We start from the raw sequence: 19808 nt of genomic DNA, 5'->3' as shown, positions 1-19808 counted from the left end.
ATGACCGGCAGCAGTTCCGGTAGGAGACACAAAGAGTCTCCTTTGTGTCTCCTACCGGTCCGCAAATTATTGGCTTAGGAATGCGACAAATACAAAAAGATATCCATGAATTCAAGTCTCCATTGGTTGACTAATCGATAGTGAGATACTTGTGTGACAGTGTTTCACACTGAAAATAGCCAATCTGTGTTGTGACTCTAACCCTAACAACAACCTTGTCTTCATATAATTGGTCCATGCTAATGCTCAATATAAGATAGCACAATGTCTGTCTACTCACTCTGCGTCTCATTGGTGGGCTATGGACAGTTCAGATACCTGCCTAGCAGTGCCTACCAATAACATCATCGATGGGGATTCCAAGCTAATATAATCCACAGCCTTTCTCTTCCTGGAAAGTTATCATGCTGAAATAGAAGCCATTGTTCTTGCATTCATAGAAAAAATCACTTGTTTGAATTTGAAATTGCCAAACCTGCGTACCGATGATGTCATTGGTAGGCAGGTTTCTGAACTGTCCTGAGACATAGACCAAGTAGACAGAAATGGTACGATCTTATAATGAGCATTAATGAGGACCAGTTACTGTGTATGAAGACAGGTTGAAAATGGGTGGAAAGTGGACCCTAAACCCAACCTGAATCTTTTCATAATTCTAAAATATTTAAGCTTAAAAACAATCCTTTATTTTGTGAGGACACACACACACACACACACACACACACACACACACACACAGCATAATGCCCACCGCTCTCACATATCATATCTGGCTGTGGGAGATATGAGATAGGGGGCTTACCGGGGGGTGTCTCTGGTGAAACTCTGACTGACATGGCAGCTCTTCGGTAATCCTGCTAATCCTGTTGCAGCTCAGGGGTGCTCAGGGTCCGGACGCCTTTGACCTGCACACCAGAGGAGGGTGCTAATCAACACACACACACACACACACACACACACACACACACACACACACACACACACACACACACACACACACACACACACACACACACACACACACACACACACACACACACACACACACACACACACACACACACACACACACACACACACACACACACACACACGATTTGGTGTCATCAGAAGATAGTAGTCACACATTATAAGCCTGACTGAGTTTAAAGGTGGCACCACATACGTTTTCTTCACCTATAGCTCTGTTAATGGTATGTAGTAACCTAATTATGAGCAATGATTCAGTGTGCACTGCAGTTTATACAACACCAGGCAAAGTGGGGGAGATTGTGAGAAGTAACATTTTCCTTGTGTTATTAGTTTTTTTCCCCTTTTTAATCTCTCTTCCTGTTTTCTGTATGCTTGTTTTTAATCTGACCTGACAGCACTTTGGATAACCCCTGGTCATTGTAAATGTGCTAATAAATAAAGTTTGAATTGAGTAGTGTCTGATCTTTTCACAGGTGTACCCTTTTGTCAATGCCAAGTTCTCTATGACAGATATTTATAAGTGATAATTGAAACATTCTGATGGAAATGACGGGATGAATGAGTCAACTAGCTCTGATACCAATTTTATATATCATTCAAATATCAATAATATTCGTCTAGGGTTGCCTCTATTAAGATCAATAGACTGACACAACCACAATTGTTTTTTAAAAATAGATTTGTGGTGACCCTGCATGTGCCTTCATAGTAACACAGATTAATGGATAGGCTCCACCAAAAACAAATGATGTATGCTATGCACAGCTACATGGAACACGTGTGTGTGTGTGTGTGTGTGTGTGTGTGTGTGTGTGTGTGTGTGTGTGTGTGTGTGTGTGTGTGTGTGTGTGTGTGTGTGTGTGTGTGTGTGTGTGTTAATTATCTTACAAGAGACGACCAAAATAACTGCTCTGATTCATCCTATGGTCTAAGATCCTTAGTGGCTAGTTATAGTTTCTCAAACCAGAATTTCTTTAAACAAAAGGTGCAGAGACCCCTTCAAATATCTCTCACAGTGGCTGAACAGAATGTTTTTTTTATTTAATTTTTATGAATTGCATTTTGATTGGTCATTTTGCATATCAAACCAACAGAAAATAACAATTCTGAGAGATTATGCAACAATATAGCCTATATAAAAAAAACAAGACAAAAATCTTAAACATTTATACACATATATAGAATTAAACTCAACGAAAAACAAAAATACATACATATACACTGCTATGATTTTAGTTTTTTTAAGATGAACTTAAGCCCAAACAAAAATCCTAACTTGCCAATCACAGCAGGACTCTCCCTCTGGGCTATGGGGCTGTGCTGCTCTCCGTTACGGCTGCTAGGATTGGCCAGCTCCGCTGTCATTCAAACGCACCTCGCGTGTGCGTGTGCGCATCACCGTGGAGGAGCGTTGGGCTGCGCTCTGACACACACATACACTGCACACGCACACACACACCCCCGAACAAGTGATGAGAGACTTCACTTCTTTACGCACAGCTCAGCTGATTTACCTGCGCGACTGTGATTTTCTTTTATGTCCTGTATAGAGCCTGGTATCTACTACTTTCACATTATGGAGTTTTACTTTGCATACAACAAGCTGTCGGCAGTTGCGTTGATGTGATGCCCCGCAAGAAAGAAGATTCTTCAGCGATGCAAGAGGACTGAAGGAGGAACTTTGCCAAAATGCCTAATTGGAATATGACTCCTGTCCGGCAGCCCTATGGAATATAGTCCGCTTTTACACAATCTACATGTTGTTGTGCCACCACCCCACGTGAAAAACAAACTCTTTGTGTTCTGCATCATGCTGTCACTTTGGGTGTACATGATCTATTGCTGCGTGGGCTACTGCTCCACCATGCCACCGCCGAGCGTAAGTAAACCAGCGGGACGTCCGGAGACGGACACCGGGAGCGACGTTGTTGGATTATTTGACAATCGGGACTCCTCTTCTTCTCTCGGAGTGTCCAGGAGGGACTTACTGAATAACGAGAATAATAATGATCTGGACAGCAGAGGAGAGGACTGGGACGAGATCAGAGGCGACCAGGCGAGGGAAGATAGCGCCGTCATCACGTCAGGTTCTTTCTCCAACGAGTCTGAGAGCAGGACGTTGCCCCAGGCCGTCATCATCGGGGTGAAGAAGGGAGGCACGCGGGCGCTGCTGGAGTTCCTCCGCGCTCACCCCGACATCAGAGCGGTGGGCGCGGAGCCGCACTTCTTTGACCGCAACTACGACAAGGGCCTGGAGTGGTACAGGTACTTTATTATTATTATTATATATTCAATATTATTAAAGGTACAGGTAAGGCCTACATTATTATTATTATATATTATTATTATACATAGGTACAGGTACATTATTAGTAGACAGATAGACAGACTTCACATTTATTATGAAGGGGAAAAATAATTATGGCCATAAAATGTTAAGGTTTGCCTATGTTTGAAATGGACCCGAATTTATTATATGCGGAAATCAAACGGAGGTATAATCAGTGGTGTAAAAAGTACTCACATTTTTTACTTAAGTAAAAGTATCAATAGGCTACTTATGCAATGTAGAAAAATACTCTGTTACCAAGTAAAAGTCCGGAATTCGAAATGAAAGTGAATGAAAGTATAGGCTACAAAAGTATTGGTATCAAAATGTGCTTAAAGTACCAAAAGTAGAAAGTAGTACTCGTCACGCAGAATGTCCCCATTTCACAAGTTTTAAATGTGTAAAATGTATAAAAATCTTTAGAAAATAGCAGATCTACAAGCTCACAATGTGTTGTGATGCAATGCATTGTGAGCTTGTAGATCTGCTATTTTCAAATGGCCGAAATGTAGGCCATATAGGGCTGATTCGCTGAAGTGGTTAATGTATGCTTTGTTATAATAATCCAAATCTACAAAGTAACTACTAAGTTTTCATATAATTGTAGTGGAGTAAAAAGGACAATATTTGCCTCTGAGATGTAGTGGAGTAGAAGTAAAAGTAGGCTACTGAAAACTGGAAATACTCCAGTCAAGTAAAAATACCTTAAAATTGTACTTAAGTACAGTACTTGAGGAAAACTTAGTTACTTTACACCACTGCAGGTAAATTATTATTAGACAGATGGACACATTTATTATAAAAATAATCATGGCCATAATCAAATTATGTTTGAAATGGACCCGAATTTTTTATATGCAGAAATCAAACGGAGCTATAATATATATGAGGATTGAGGAAAACGTTTTGTATTGAACACACAATACAAATATCCTGGTAGTCCAATTAACATTATGTTTTGAATAAATAATAGAAGATAATACAAAAGTTTCAAAACAAACCCATGGGCTTAATTGTTTTCCATATCAGATTCATAAACTAATAATGACATAGCCTAACAATTTGTATTTATTAAATCTTCCAATTTTGTATAACAACTGAATGAATATGAACAAAATTACATATTGGCCCAATTAAACAATCAAGAGATGAGATAGTGATAAGTGTCAGCTAAGGAATTGATTATACAATGTTATCATTAGCCTACAGTCTTTTCTGAATCCCTTACTGTGAAGCAGAAGCCTCTGAAATCACTTGCTGTGAAAAGTGAGCAGAAGCCTCTGAAATCACTTGCTGTGAAAAGTGAGAAGAAGCCTTAAGATCGCATGGCCAATGCCTTTACCACATAGCTTACATTTTTAATGGTGGGTGGTATGCCAAAGGCAATCAAACCCCTAACCCCGGTAGTGTTCGGTAGAGGACTCCTTGCACATCTTTCCGTAAACACCAGAAATATTCCATTTACTCTGGTATTTCAGGCTACTCACCTCACAGCGTGTCGTGTTCATTTACAAAGCACTATCGATTTTATGCCGGTTTGCATGACCTTCGCTCAGAGTTCCTGGAATTTTTATACAGCTGCCCTTGGAATTCCACAAGCTGTGGTGTTCTGAAAAGGGAGGGGGGGAATACCAGTTCGTGTAATGAGTGTCCATTTAGCTTGACCAGAGTCTCCCTTATGCAGTAAAACAGCTGATGGTTTATAGCAGTTGTTCTCAAACTTTTTCATGTCAAGGACCCCCAAATTAACACTTTTTAGCCCGCGGACCCCCCCCCCCCCATTTGAAAATATATGCCAGGGATCCCTATAAGAGAACATTTTTACCGCTCTAGCAGTGATTCTCAACCATTTTAATTTCAAGGACCCCCAGTTTGACATGCATTAGCCTACGGACCCCCATTTAATGGCATTTCTATCTCTGTTACCCCGATTTATAATGTAAAATCAATGTTAATATAACTCTGAGAGTGTACAAATGGAACCAAATGGACCCGTTAGGTCCATTTGTACACTCTCAGAGTTACAGACCCATAAAAGGTCCACTTGGTCCCTAAATATCAATCATTTAGCTGGGGACCCCCTGGAATTCCCTCAAGGACCCCTGGGGGTCCCCGGACGCCACTTTGAGAACCAATGGTTTATAGTTCGGAGTCAGCACAGGCTACATCATGGTAGGCTATCAGTCCTGGGCAGGAGTAGCATACAGTATGAGTTCCTATGGTATTGATTCAGTGGCAATGTTTTCTTATAGAACTGGAGCAAGCCAGGCCTCAAATTTCAAAGGAAGGAGATCAAGGAGCCAACGTTGCTAACGGCTTCCACAAGTTGTGCGACACGATCATTTCTAATTCAGATTCTCTATCATGATGTGATGTCATTTGTGATTCAGTTCACCTGTTTACTCTGTCCTGTGTACAATTATGCAACTTGTTCTCTCGACAGGAATCTGGTGTAATTCACAAACACATGTAACCCTGACAATTATTGATCTTCTGTGTACCCAAAAAAGTTCCACGAATCATTTGGCACTGAAGACATATTGCATCAAAGGAACAACATTATCAATAAGGGATTAATAATACTAGCATTTCAAGTGTCCATTTGACTGAGCTTGGAGATTAGCAGACTGATGTCAAAGGCTCTAGACTAGACATTCAGTGTCAAAGCTGGCTCCATGAAGCTACAATAGGGGTGAAGTGAAGCATTGTTCAAAGGACTTTTCACTTAAGCATGTCCAAGAATTTCCGGATCTAGGTTTAGGTTGGACACTTTCAAATGATTACTATGTAAGGAAGAGTCCTTTGTCCATAGCTGAGGAATGAGAACAAACAAAATAGTAATTGATACACAGTAGACAGTAACCATTGAACTAAAAGATAGTTATTGGCTAGTGGGGAGAAATATTATCAAAGGCCAACATGTCCCCTAATACTATAGGTGACAGCAAAGGTGTATTTAATGCAGAGAAATTGCAGCTGTGGTTTTCACACAGGATATACAGTACATCCAGGAAACCAGCTCTCACTACACAGTACACTCAGTACCTTACATGAAACGTTACTATGCGGTGGACTTGGGAGACTTGTATTACAGATTTATCTGGAGATCTGTGTCTAATGAAGTCTAATTTCCCTGGAGTTGTAATCTGGCTAATTAAAACAGCTTGGCTTGAGCAGGCCCAGCCAGAGTACCATGCTATAGGTTGACACCACACAGCAGAGCAGCGCCACAGTGAGCCCTTAATGATCATTTTGTGCAGCGAGGAAAACCCCAGCTGTCTTTATACTAGAGCAAGACCATCGCCACCTCAGTCCAACTGAAATAATCACCCCCTGTGACACAGTGAACTACATTTTTAGTGTTAGGAGAACTGCGGTTGGTCACATGGGATTTTTGCACGCATCGTGTTATAGGCTACAATTTCACAACTTAAACTCTGTTTCAAAATCGGTTTATTAGACCAATTAAAACTCTCACAACACATCCACCTGTCCTCATAAAGTCAGTGCATGTCACAGGAGATAACAGAAAGGGTGTAAAACCCTGGATAAAGTGTGTTGACGTCATTGGCTAAATGTTTCACTCCGCTGCTCCCGGACTAACAGCGAGCGGTGGCTTTTGGCGAGAGAGGCGGATCTCTGGGTGGGCTCATCATCGCCTGTGGTGGCATTGAGCTGTGCCCACACCATTTTGTCCTGACACGGAGGAGGTCTGCCATCATGCGCCTCCTGCAGGGGTTAGCGGAGAGGCCCGCCACAGCGGGGGGGCGCCAAACCACAAAATACACCACGCTTTCACCCACAGTCGGGAGAAGAGAAACAGCCGGACAATTGTACACGCTTACCCATACAGAACGCAGAAGGCAACTCCCAAAGCCGTGGGAAACGGCCTCCTCTTTGCCCCTTCCTTTTATTTAATAACAGTTCTCTCGTTGTGCCGGCGTGTTCTGTTTGACGCCTCTTTTGACGTCTTTACTACTGTACTTGTCTACTGTGTATCTTTGCTCCAGCTAAAATCAAGGTCTTGAGGGTGCATGTTTCATGCTGAATTGTGTTTTCCTCTGGAGGTTCCAAATATAAAACAATGAGTGGTTTTCTTACCATAACTCACAGAGGGTGTCAGAGAAGACAGCCCAGTCCAGAACAGTGCCCCTGGGGAGCTCATTGCAGCCCACACAGTAATATCGTCAATGTTAATTTATCCATTTGTAACTCTGAGAGTGTACAAATGTTACCAAGGGTCCATTTGGTTACATTTGCACACTCTTGGAGTTAATCAACGCTCAGGATTTTACAGTGCACACTGGCAGATAGAAGGGTAGTAAATTTTAAGTGAGTCTTTAGAAACTCCGGGAGTATTATGAAGCTGGAGTGAAAGGGGATGCCGGGGAACCCCTGAGGTCTGCATTAACCCTGACAATAAAAGAGCAGACAATTAGTGTGAAACATGTTTTCTCTGCCTTCACTTTGTATGCAAATGTACTCAGAGAGGGTGAAAGTGCCCTTTGACGAAGCCCAGCGGGGGTTCCACCAGAAAGAACCCTCAATGGAACCCGACCAGGAAAAAGATTCAAACGCCTAAGCTTTTTTTTTTGTTGTTTTTTTTGCCAGAAAGTTGACTTTGCTCTCTGAGGCATCTGTGAGTTGAAAGTTGCATTTCCCAGGAGTAGGTTCATGTAAGTCCACCAGTGGCATTCTGCTTACTCGACACTCTTGGTTCGTCTTTTGCAAGGACGCAGGGGAATTTGTGTTAAGTGAGAGAGCTCTCAGTATAAGTTCTTCCCAGCTGAGACGTAATGTGTCAGCACTTCGTCGACAGGGAAAGCTCGGAAACACCCACTGATGATGATAATAATGAAGAACTCCATAGGAACAATTTAAATATTGCTAGCTGTCGTCTCAAAGTTCCCCCGAAATGTTCCAGAGGTAATGCACCTGTGCCGTTTCAAACTAGTTTCTCAAATAGTCGTATTATTAGACAGAAGTGATTCTCCTGTTCCAGGAATCAATTGAGTACAATGGTAATAGTCGGGGGGAATCGAATTCTCCTTTTTCCATTGTGGTGATTGAAGATTTAATTTGGTGCCATACCCCCAAAGGATTTCACTTGGGGCAATTTGTCACACCACAGCACTTAGTACAGCACACTGGAAGCATTGGAGCCTAAAGATGGAGCTCGCTGGTCAGCTCCTATTCCCTCCGGAGTTGTTGTCTTCTTCATTGTTCACTTTTCTAGTGTCTTTGGGGAGAATTCGTTATTTCCTTCCTGCCTCATCCTCTCCACTATAGAGGGGCACTGACAGCCAGTCCGCCAGAGTAACTTTCAATTTGCAGTCTGCCTCCAAATATCTCTCTGTTTTATCTGTTTGAACTCTTGATTATTTATTTTCATACCAATCCTCTCGGACCAGCACAGACCATGAGTAGGAAAAACCCAAACCAGACCATACTTTTCCACAGCCATCAAATGTTTTCATGCATGTGTAGCGATATGCATATGTTATCTGGTGGTAATTATTTGGATGGTTTCCTGTATGAGAGAAAGAGAAAAAAAAAGTTTTAGTTTGATTATTTTAGTGTGGTTTAGCTTGCTCTTCTCCCTCACACCACCACAAAAAAAAAGGTGTTTGCCAGTTCCATAAACAACTGACAGTCAGAATGGTTATGTGTTAATGCAAGGCTGACAGTTGTGTGAGGGAAGCCAGGATACTGCCTCCTCCTCTTGGTTTCAAACCGGGCCTGTCTCCAGCAGCCATCCAGGTGGCCTTGAATTCTGCATACTGACAGCAATAATAATGGAGGATGGGGGGAAAGAAATTGCTTTCTCCATACAATATCAGTTTTCAGGAATGTTGTCAAGATATTGGACATTAAAACTGCGCGGTAAGGCCCTGAGTGCAAAGCCACGATGACGACTTTCACACGCGTGATAAGATGGCTCACGATGGCGAAGGAACACCCTCCCCTAAAAATACTCGCCCCTTTGATTTATGTCTGGTTCTTGTCTCATAGGGAACTCGGTCAGATTATTCTGAGTGGCTGCATACCACCACCTCTCATCTTGTCTTTAGTGCTGTGAGAAGTAGAACGATTCCCATAGTAGCACACCCTAACCGAGCTCATCCCCTCTCAGAGCTTTAAGATTAGAACCGATCATGACATTAGATTGACTTATGCCCGGGGTTTGTGATGGAGCGTTCACAAATCACAGTCATGTGATGACCTGAAATGGGTAGCCAGCTACAATTAGTGAAACAGAATTACTGCATTATAAATATTGTACATACAGGCTGTTGTGAATTATGTAATCCTCTGTTGAGGTCCAAAGAGTTTTCCTCTATTAAGGGTGGTGACATGTCATGTAGTTGAGGTACTTCTCTGTTAGGCAAACAGCAGAGAGCAAGATGACACAAGGCAGTATCACACGGCTTATTCAGAAATGATTAACCACTTAAACAATATATTTTGTTGACCGGAGATCCCTTAGCGTCTATACTCCTCCTCCTTTTATCCCTCTACACCAACTCTCTACTCTACTCTTTACTGAAAATAGCAAATCTACAACTCCACAACGTGTGAGCACATGTTGTGAGTTTGTAGATTGCCAAATGTTTGCACCTATGACAACATGCACAGAATTGGGATGCTAGGGTTCATGTGGTTAAACACATGAACCCTGCTCTCGGAGCACAGGTCTCCACCAGGTCAGATAGGTTATTGTGAGCCAGCAATGTTCAAAATTCGATGATGTTTGGACAAAATCTGTAGGACAACCTCCTGGTAGCGCTATAACAGGACAATTAGTCCATTATCGAAAGAGTGGGCAAAACCATACCAATATTAAATTGTTCATAGGGTCAATACGAGTAAATAAATATATGATAACCTCTCCACAGGAGCAGCTTTTTCATGGTTATCACACATTTTGTTATTTTCCCCATACGTACATGACAGGTGAAAAAATGACAACATTTTTAAAAGAGTTATCATAATGAAACTTCCTGAGTTGATTACTTACATGAAGACAATGATTTATCGTGTTACAAGTTTTCTGAAATTGTATATTTAAATATGCAAATTAGGCATTTAGTCCATGAGCCAGAGCCCCAAAATTGAGCCAGATATTGAATATTCCCTCGTTAAAAACCTTTGACTCCAACATCTTAACAAAATGAAATAAGTATGTTGACTCTGGCTTTGTCCAATGTTCCAATGTTGATTCTGGAAAGTTATGCAAATGTGGGCATATTTTCCTAATGCCTAATTTGCATATTTATATATACAATTTCAGAAAACTTGTAATACGATAAATCATTGTCTTCATGTAAGTAATCAACTCAGGAAGTTTCATTATGATAACTCTTTTTTAAATCTTGTCATTTTTTCACCTGTCATGTACGTATGGGGAAAATAACAAAATGTGTGATAACCATGAAAAAGCTGCTCCTGTGGAAAGGTTATCATAAATGTATTTACTGGTATTGACCCTATGAACAATTTAATATAGGTTTGGTTTTGCCCACTCTTTCGATAATCATTGCTCAATTTTGGGGCTCTGGCTCATGGACTAAATGTGAAAAGGGTGGCATGTGTTCCTCGGCCTAGTGGGAATGTGCGTGCAAAGTTTCACGACAATTGGACGCTGCGTTTATGATTTGAGGCATTTTGTTCAAAACGGACCACTCCTGCAAACTTTAGATGCCAATCTTAGCCAATCGGGACGGAATATGAAAAATCCTGGCGGAGACAATTATACATACAGTATATAACTAATGCAAGTCACATTATGTGACCAGAAGATATGTGTTTCTTAACAGATAGAGAAAGGAGCAGGGTGGGGTATGAAATATACACACAAGAAAACATGATGTTCTCTAGGTAGATAAATTGTTATTGTTGCATCAGTTGCATCCTGCATCCTTGAGCATGCAGTGTTCCAATAAAGTAACACTCATGGTGACAAGCATATCAATAAAGCAGCGATCACGGCGTAACAAACATATCTATATACTAAACCTATATACTAAACCCTATATACTTCGTTGACGGGGTCCCCCAGAGGTCCCTCCTTTTTCCCTCAACCCCAATTCTCATCGACAAAAATATCAGATATACAAGTTCACAACGTTTCGCGTTGTGACGTGTTGTGAGCTTGATACTTGCTGCAAATGTTCGACCTATGTTTGCTGAATGGTTGCCTATTACAATGTGCCCAGAATAGGGATGATAGGGTTCAAGTAGTTCAAGTTGTGTTGAGTTGAATAATGTGGACCAGGCCTTATAAACTCACCATTAAGTGCCTCATCCAGCACACATTACAGCAGCATTGCAAATTCCTACCTTTGAAACCGCTTCCTGATAGTAGCAAAATGTAAACAGTGCACAGGCCTTTCAAACACTGCCTCTCCTGCAGCCGGCTTTTAATGGATACACCTGACTGCCCGGCAGACAAAACACAGAGAAATTATACAACCACACCACTCATGGATTAATGTCTAGTTTCTGGTCTGTGGTAGGGGCGGTTTGTCATGTGGCTCTTCAGCAGGGCAGAATCCAGACACAGCATCTGAAATGGCAGAAGAGTGATACAGGAGGCAGAGTTGGGTCAGAGGTTTAACCTCTACAGTCTCTTGTCTTCCTCCAGCGCACCTCTCTCCTCCAGATTCGATCTAATCCCCTCTTTCCTCCCTCGTCATGCCCCCTTCTCTCTCTCTCTCTCTGCCTTATCTTATTCTCTTACACCTCTCGTTCTTCCCCACTCGGTTATCTTCCCAGGTCTGCTGGTCTCCTGTGTGATCTTAAAGGGCAGGTTTAGAGGGCAGAGGATGACTGTGTGTTTTAGTCTGCAGTCTAAATGACTAATATGGGTTTAAAGACTCTTAAAAACTGTTTTCCCAAACCTCTTAAGCCCTACTTTGTTGTACGATGAATAGTGAAAATAGCATAGCAGATCAACAAGCTGAAATTTGCTGGTTTCGCTATTTTGAACATTTTGGAAATTGTTGAATTACTTGACATTTTGGGGAATTTTCGCCTATATTTACAGGCCCGAAATTAGGGACACCAGGTTAAAAAGTGGTTAAATGTTTACTAAAACCATTTGCAGCCTCAACGTATTAAAGAAAATTACTCAGATGCACCATTGTACATCTGTTAAGTAATTCAACTTTAAATTCTGTTAAACAGTACTTAATTAAATTAAATTAAATGTAACAAACAGTGTAACATGGTGTCACAGGTTTTCTTATCAGATCTAAAGAAAGCGGCAGTACTTCTTTCTCTAGGAAGGTTTTATGTCTTTGCACGGTGGATTGATGGATGCACTGAAAAACTATTGGTTCCAGGCGACATTGTTTATTAAGCAGAACAAATTGTGAAAGCTTGCTACATCTGCCCCCCTCAGGCAACAGTCTTCCCCTTCCTTCAGCCAGAGATGCTCGCTCCTTCTCTATCTCTGCTGAGATGAATAATGCATGTGCCGCTCTCACAGATTGTTTTTGCTCGGGGACTAAGTGAAAAGTTAGATTGGTGGTAAGTTTTTGTGTGTGTGTACCTCAATGCAGGAGATTCCGATGTAGCTGTCTGTCTCTCTCGCACAAACCTTGAACAGGTTTGCAGCTTTTGTTTTCCACCTCGTAATACAATAGTTAAGAAGCCTCATGGGGGAGAGAAAGGTGTGGTGAAGTTGTAGGACCAGAGACCTCTGTGGAAAGAAAGTGAGTGAAAATACACTAGGTACAGTAGGTGGTGAAGTTGCATAAGAAAGAGAGCCCCTTGTGCATTTTTGTATGAGCTAATGAGGAATACGCAAAGTTGGCTTCTCCCAGTGCTGCTAAGGTATCTCCCAAAAGGCTCATATTGCAACATTCCACCCAGGTTTTCATCTGCTTGCTTCAGCTAAGCTAAGTAAACTTGTGGTGGCCCTGGTTTTAGTGAAAGCTAATAAAGGTTCTAATTTTGATTGATTGATGTTTGTATTGACAAAAATGCATATACATGACCATATATCTGTGCATATCTGTCAAATGGATAGGTCCTTTAATGCAAATGTGTGTAAACGGCACAGCTTCTCTGCCACACACTGTTCTATTTAGATTGTTATCCACTTTATAAAGAAACACAAGCCAAACACTAACTCAATAACTTAAATGGTGGAACATCAATGTTGGTGGGGTTGTATAGCTAACTGGCCAGGATATAAGTTCAAATAGTTTGAAGTCTGATTATGTAAGCCGTACACATTAGCCAAATGTGTCAAAAATGTAGCTGCAATGTTGCTTTGTAGTTCCTCTTGGTGCGGATGAACTACTTTTTCTTAGACACTTAGCATGTCAGGTCCTCTTATCCCTCGTCTTCTCACTATCCTCAGCGCTGCCGTCTCTCTCTCTCTCTAGGACAAGACAGCCACCCAGTAAGCCAGCAGGCAGTCAACCAGCCTCTAATGCTCCAGTGTGTTTGGCTTAGTCCTAATCCCCCCTTGGCTCACTATAGCCATTATCCAGTCAGGGCTGCAGTTAACAGGCTACATTATGATCTAGCAGAGCCATCCTGGGTCAGAAAGCTATGCAATCAGGAGAGTCGACGGCTCCCCAGCTCCACATTCTCTCCCTGTGGATCTGAGGTTTTCGCCGAATCTGAGCATTTTACACCAAAACATTTTGTTCGAACGGCAGTGACAAACGTGATGAGATGGAAAGTGGAATCATCGCCATCAGACTTGGCATGACGTTATATAACTATAATGACTATAATACCGCCTATTCATAGCAAAATACCTTCCATTGTGGTATGTAATCAAGGGGGTGGAATATATTTCTATGGGAGGATTGTGGGTTGTGGAATAGGATTGGGGTCTTAAAGTAGATTAGATGACGCTGCAGGTGATGAATGTCTTCGTTTGGGGTCTGAAGGTAGAACATGTCATGAACTGTGTGTTGTGTTCACAGACAACATCAAATGAGGAACAGTCCTTCTCTGTTTGCCAGTCCCTGTCATTTGGTATCACGCTCGCAGGGTGCGGCAGTGTAGCTCACATTGACTGCGAATTGTTTTCTCGATGATGACTGATAGATCCTGTCCTTCTGTCTATTAAAACCACCACAGAGACAGGGAGCGCAAGTCTATTCTAATTCATTGTTTGGTATGTTCTATAGAAGAGAGGCAGCCATGGAGATAATAAAAACACAATGGAATGAACATACTGTAGCAACACTGCACAATGTGGTATCGTGTGAAGCCATAAAGTTGTCATCCCTGGAATTTAAATATCTCTGTATGTTTTTTCTTTTTTAGGGAACTGATGCCCAAGACAGTGGAGGGCCAGATGACCATGGAGAAAACCCCCAGTTACTTCGTCACCAAGGAGGTCCCAGCTCGAATCTACACCATGTCCAAGGACACGAAACTGATCGTGGTCGTCCGGGATCCCGTCACGCGGGTGATCTCGGACTACACGCAGACCCGCTCCAAGAAGCCTGACATCCCCTCTTTCGAGAGCTTGACCTTTAGGAACATGACGGCGGGCGTGATCGACACCACGTGGAGCGCCGTTCAGATCGGCATGTACGCCAAGCACCTCGAGCGCTGGCTCCAGTACTTCCCGCTGGAACAGCTGCTGTTCGTGAGCGGGGAGCGTCTGATAAGCGACCCTGCGGGAGAGATGGCTCGCGTACAGGACTTCCTGGGGCTCAGGAGGGTGGTCACCCACAAGTATTTCCATTTCAACCCAGCTAAGGGATTCCCCTGTCTGAAGAGACCCGAGGGGAACAGCAAGCCACATTGCCTTGGCAAAACCAAAGGGAGAACCCATCCTAATATTGATCCAGAAGTCGTGCAGAGGCTAAGGGACTTTTATAAGCCCTTTAACAGTAAGTTTTACCAGATGACAGGGCATGACTTTGGTTGGGACTAAAAACCAAATGACTACAGACACACGCTGGTCCCTTGTCTGTGTTTTTTGTAATTATATTAAAGTTTCGGAGATATTGATCTGTACAGTATTTGGTGTATGTGTAAAGAGTACAAAGGTCTATTTTATGATAATTTATTTCTATGATATTAACTCACTAAGCTGCCTATCCATGTTCATCATTAATGTTCCACCACGCATATTGCATTTGAGTTTAAACCCTCATTCAAAAGTATTTTGGATTAATTTTCCATTTATGTCTGTTTTTCTGAAGCACATTGTTTTGTTACGGGTATTGCAAGCAGGGTCTGCATTCTTCTTTTGAAACATCCAGAACACACATATGATTTCATGTACGCTACCACTTGATTTCAGAAGCTGTGTTTCCTTCATCTCCTTTAGCCTGAAAGCAATCCAACTTTACCAAAATGGGTAATATCCCCTTAACATTCCCCTGACCCTCCAAGGTCCATTGGTCCACCTAACAAGGTCGATAGAGGCCTCAGCTGATCCAGTGCCACTTGCCAGTTGGATCAATACAGTAATAGCTCCTCATCATGTCAATTAGAGCTGACTGATAGCACTGTGCTTGTCTCCAGAGGAGTGCAATAAAATGAAGATCCATCAAGCAATTAATGGCAGTCCATTCACAGTGTACATTGTGGCTCATTCAAGGTAATAAAATGATAGAATGTTCTACCAGAAAAGTTTATACATGATCACCATTTTCTATCTGTCTTCCTTTGTCACTGAATGCTGATTATCATCCAGCCAAGGGTCCGGGTGAAATACTGGTGATCATAAACGATTTTCCATACAGCTGCTACAAGTCTGGATCCTGACCCCACGATGAGCAACAATGCACACTTATTGAGATTTTATGTAATTCACTGAATGTAATTATGCAATAATGTCACCTGCGATCCATTGGATCTGAAAACCACAGACACAATGATAATTTATTCTTGGCCACTTGCTAGTGTCGCACACCAAAAACTGCAGATCTAAAAGCTCAAAACGCTTCGCAGTGTGGCGTGCTGTGAGCTTGTAGATCAGCTATTTTCAGTGTGTGACACCTGCATGCAACTATGTATAACTCAGGCTGTTCATTCACAGCTTTCTCCAAAAGGCTTTAGGAGATCAAATCAGTCATGGATCTGTATTGAATCATCTCTAGCGGATCATCACGTATAACTTTCTTTACCCAGAATGCATTGACTTGTGGGATGGTAGTTGGTTCGGACTAAATACCAAGAGATAATTTGTTTAAACCAGTTTCGTAGTGGAGGCTAAAGGGAAGCTAAGTATAACAACACAGGGTCTAAATCTGTTTTCTAAAACTGATGTATGGTTGAGTTTTATTCAGCCTTTACATATAGGCACTATTTTGTTAAGAGGGAAATTAAGCAGATTTGAATGTGGAGTAGATTATATGGAGCATTTATGTTGTTCAAGAAATAAATATGTTTTTCCAAAAACACTACCACCTGGTCCCATAGATATCTGTAACAGCGGTATAGACAGCAGATTTAATTGGGCTCACGAGTTTATTCTGCCACACATGGTTTAATTGTGCTTCTTTGTTATATAATTCTCCCACCTCGCCCTGTTTGATGCAGGAGTGAATCGTTTCTTTACTCCTGTGGGCAAGGTGGTGTACTTGGTGTACCTGCACATTATTAAGCTAGCAATCCAATTAGCACTGTGCTCTTTGTTATGTCAGCACTCCCACTGCCGCCAGTGGGAGGTGTGCGTTGTCAAGGCCCTCGCAAGTACATAAAAGTGTCAGGTTTCTCATCTCTAGAGAAGTGACAGTTTATGAAAAAACACTGGCGTAGCTCTAAGCCCCTGAGGTGAAACTTGACACCGAAGTAACGATGTGAAGCGAGGTCAGATTTCCAGCGTTTCAAATGTCTTACCACAGAAAGTGTTTGTATGGGTGTGACGATGACATGTTTATCTGTTTATCTGTCTTATCCGTGACATCCGATGATACACAATATGAGAAATCAGATCTTCATCTTCATAATCAAGTTGATTGTCATACGCTGCCTATTCATGAGTAAGTTTGTGCAGTGCACTTTATTCTGTAAGCAAATGTTTCATGTACAACATTAAAAGGAGGCAGTATAGTCTCTTTACTGTATATTCCAAATGCTCTTATTTCCGACAACCTGTCCTATGCTTGCATGCTGCACTCATCCATCACCAGAGCCAAGGGGGGGGGGTATGGTTCAAGTGAGAAATCATAACAAATCACTCCACTCTATTAACGAACAACCTTTATTTAACTCTCCAACAAAACACCCTAATTTACCTGGGCTGCCTGGGGTAATCGAGCCAGAGCTAGTCTCTCTCTCGTGGCAGGCTAGCAGTCTGATCACTCAGGAAGCAGCACTCTCTGCAATTACAGAGGGAGAGGAGGGGCACTGTAATTGCTAGGCTCCCAACTGGGGAATTGTTAACACACATCCCTTCAGGCTGTTGTGAGGCAGGCTGCTGTTGTTTGAAGGTTGGGAAAGCAGGGAGAACAGACACCTGGCAGCCCTGAGCAAGAAGCGACTTCATACATTTGCTTGGCAGTCTCCTCTGGGGAATATAGTAAAAACTGCTGAGTTAAAGTGAAAGAAAAAACACATCATACGGCAGATTGTTTGCTTTAGAGAACGGGAATTTGGTGTTTACTTGTAGACAGCAGGTTTAGACCACAGATCTCCAAATTCTACATTTCAATTCCCTTTGTGGTATAGACATCAGTCTTGAATAAATGAAGTCAAACACGTTTGTGGCACTCTTTGCCTCCAGGATTGATCACAAGTTTCTCACCTTCATTCTTATTATGATGTGGGCACCCCCCTTTTGGGAAGTTTGCCATTCCTTAAGGGTGCTATTGGAGTAAGGGATTTGGAATCAGACAGGTTCCCCTAAGCTGTTTTAGATAACAAGGTCTGCAGAAGCGATGACTATAATCAAAGATAATGGGAAACCAAGGCTATATCCAACTGGATTTCCTGTACCTGTGTCACTGTCACATGTGTTTAGGAGACTTTTAATTGATTGATTGAATACTTTATTAGCGGTTTGCAAAAAAAAAAGCACAGGAAAGTACAGTTCAATACAAGGTCTGCTAAGAGGATTTTAAACCGAAGAAAGCCTATGGCTTGTTTCCACTGGGGTCCTTTGCATTCAATTCATCGAAACATTTAATGACAGACAAATAGACCTGTGTGAGTCCCTTAATTCCAATGGACAAGTGGGGTGACTGTGCTCACTTAGGACTCGGAGACCATTTTGTGTAACATTTCGTACCTAGTAGTGAGGTGTGGGATGGTGTATCTTGGTAAATTAAGGATCTTTGCTATAACACTGCAGAGCATCAAGTGCATCAGGCAGCAAGCAGGCCTGGGGAGACGCTTCAGGACCAAGGACAGAGTTTTCAGGGGTAGGCAGAGGCTAGGGGTGCTGATTGACAGTCAGTATCACCACTCCCAGTCATAGTGTACCAGCTCAATGAAGTGTTAGACTACTCTATCTACCGGTAAGCTACTGTACACATCAGTGCCTGAGATGTGTGTACCAATCACATGCATAGTTGAAAATGACTTGGCCAAGGACCTCCGAGTGTCATAGGGGGAAAACACTTGCCCACCGCAGACGCCCGGGTTAATTTCCCGCCTCCGGTTCGCTCAACTGTGTTCAAGAACGAATGCGATTGGAAAGGTTTGCGAAAGCCGACAGGGGATTGTGTCCTAGCGTCTCCTACTGATCAATCTGGGAACCCATCGCCAAATGAAAAGGAAAAACAGCGCCCTCTGCTGTTTTTGACTATCTCAGTTGGCTCTGGGAGGAAGTTGACGTAGCACCCGTGCGCAAGGAAACCGGGGTTTTGGTCTGCCTTCAGCGCATCACTTCCGGTGGTGCGACTATGTTTTCCTTCCCACAAACAATATTTCTACACGGAACACTAACACCACTTCTCCCAGAGAACATGGATTGTTTTGGTTATAAGCCCACTTGTTTCTATGATGAAAGAGCAAGTTAAAATGTGAATATCTTTCCGTGGTTTTGTCTGCTCCGCGGACGCTATTGTTAAATGAGTTTCGGTTTGTTTCGAGTGGGGAAGGATCGACGGACATGTGAATCCCGCCCACTACATTTGATTGGGTAAAGCGCAGCCTGCTTCCTGATCTGAAGGCACGCCCACTTGTAGGCCAGTGCGTACGCGATATGACGAACCCCCCCGGACAGATTCAAACGCAGAGCAGAATCTGTTCTTGAGAGATTACCTACTGATTGATGGGGCACCTGTTCAGTAAGGAGGGGATCTGGGAAAGATAGCATGAACCTGTGTGCATGCTTTACCCTGCAACTCCTCGCTGTCAGGTGAAAATAACAGGCTAGCAAACTCCACGTGTATCAGGGGAGGTAAGTCAACACTTCGTTCAGTTGAAAATGTGTTACTTTTTTCAAGCAACACATCACACAACACTTTTATTGAAGCCTAAATTAGGCTTAACTCACTGAATCAGAGAGCAGACATACACACCGCAAAACAACACTGAAGCTAGCAATTCATTCATGAACTGAACACCTATACAG

General features: G+C 42.4%; 1 protein-coding gene across 1 annotated transcript; it reads left to right on the top strand.

Annotated features, from left to right (window-relative positions):
* Positions 1-2492: 2492 nt before the first annotated feature.
* On the top strand, positions 2493-16972 carry hs3st3b1a (heparan sulfate (glucosamine) 3-O-sulfotransferase 3B1a). The gene is made up of 2 exons (XM_080447598.1): positions 2493-3237; positions 14594-16972. The coding sequence occupies exons 1-2, from the start codon at positions 2699-2701 to the stop codon at positions 15210-15212; spliced, it is 1158 nt and encodes a 385-aa protein (XP_080303724.1). The 5' UTR covers positions 2493-2698; the 3' UTR covers positions 15213-16972.
* Positions 16973-19808: the final 2836 nt, after the last annotated feature.

This window comes from Gymnoscopelus braueri (assembly GCF_963280865.1).
Source record: "Gymnoscopelus braueri genome assembly, chromosome: 13".
In the NCBI taxonomy this organism is placed as follows: Eukaryota; Metazoa; Chordata; class Actinopteri; order Myctophiformes; family Myctophidae; genus Gymnoscopelus; species Gymnoscopelus braueri.
This window is presented reverse-complemented; position numbering and strand designations above follow the sequence as displayed.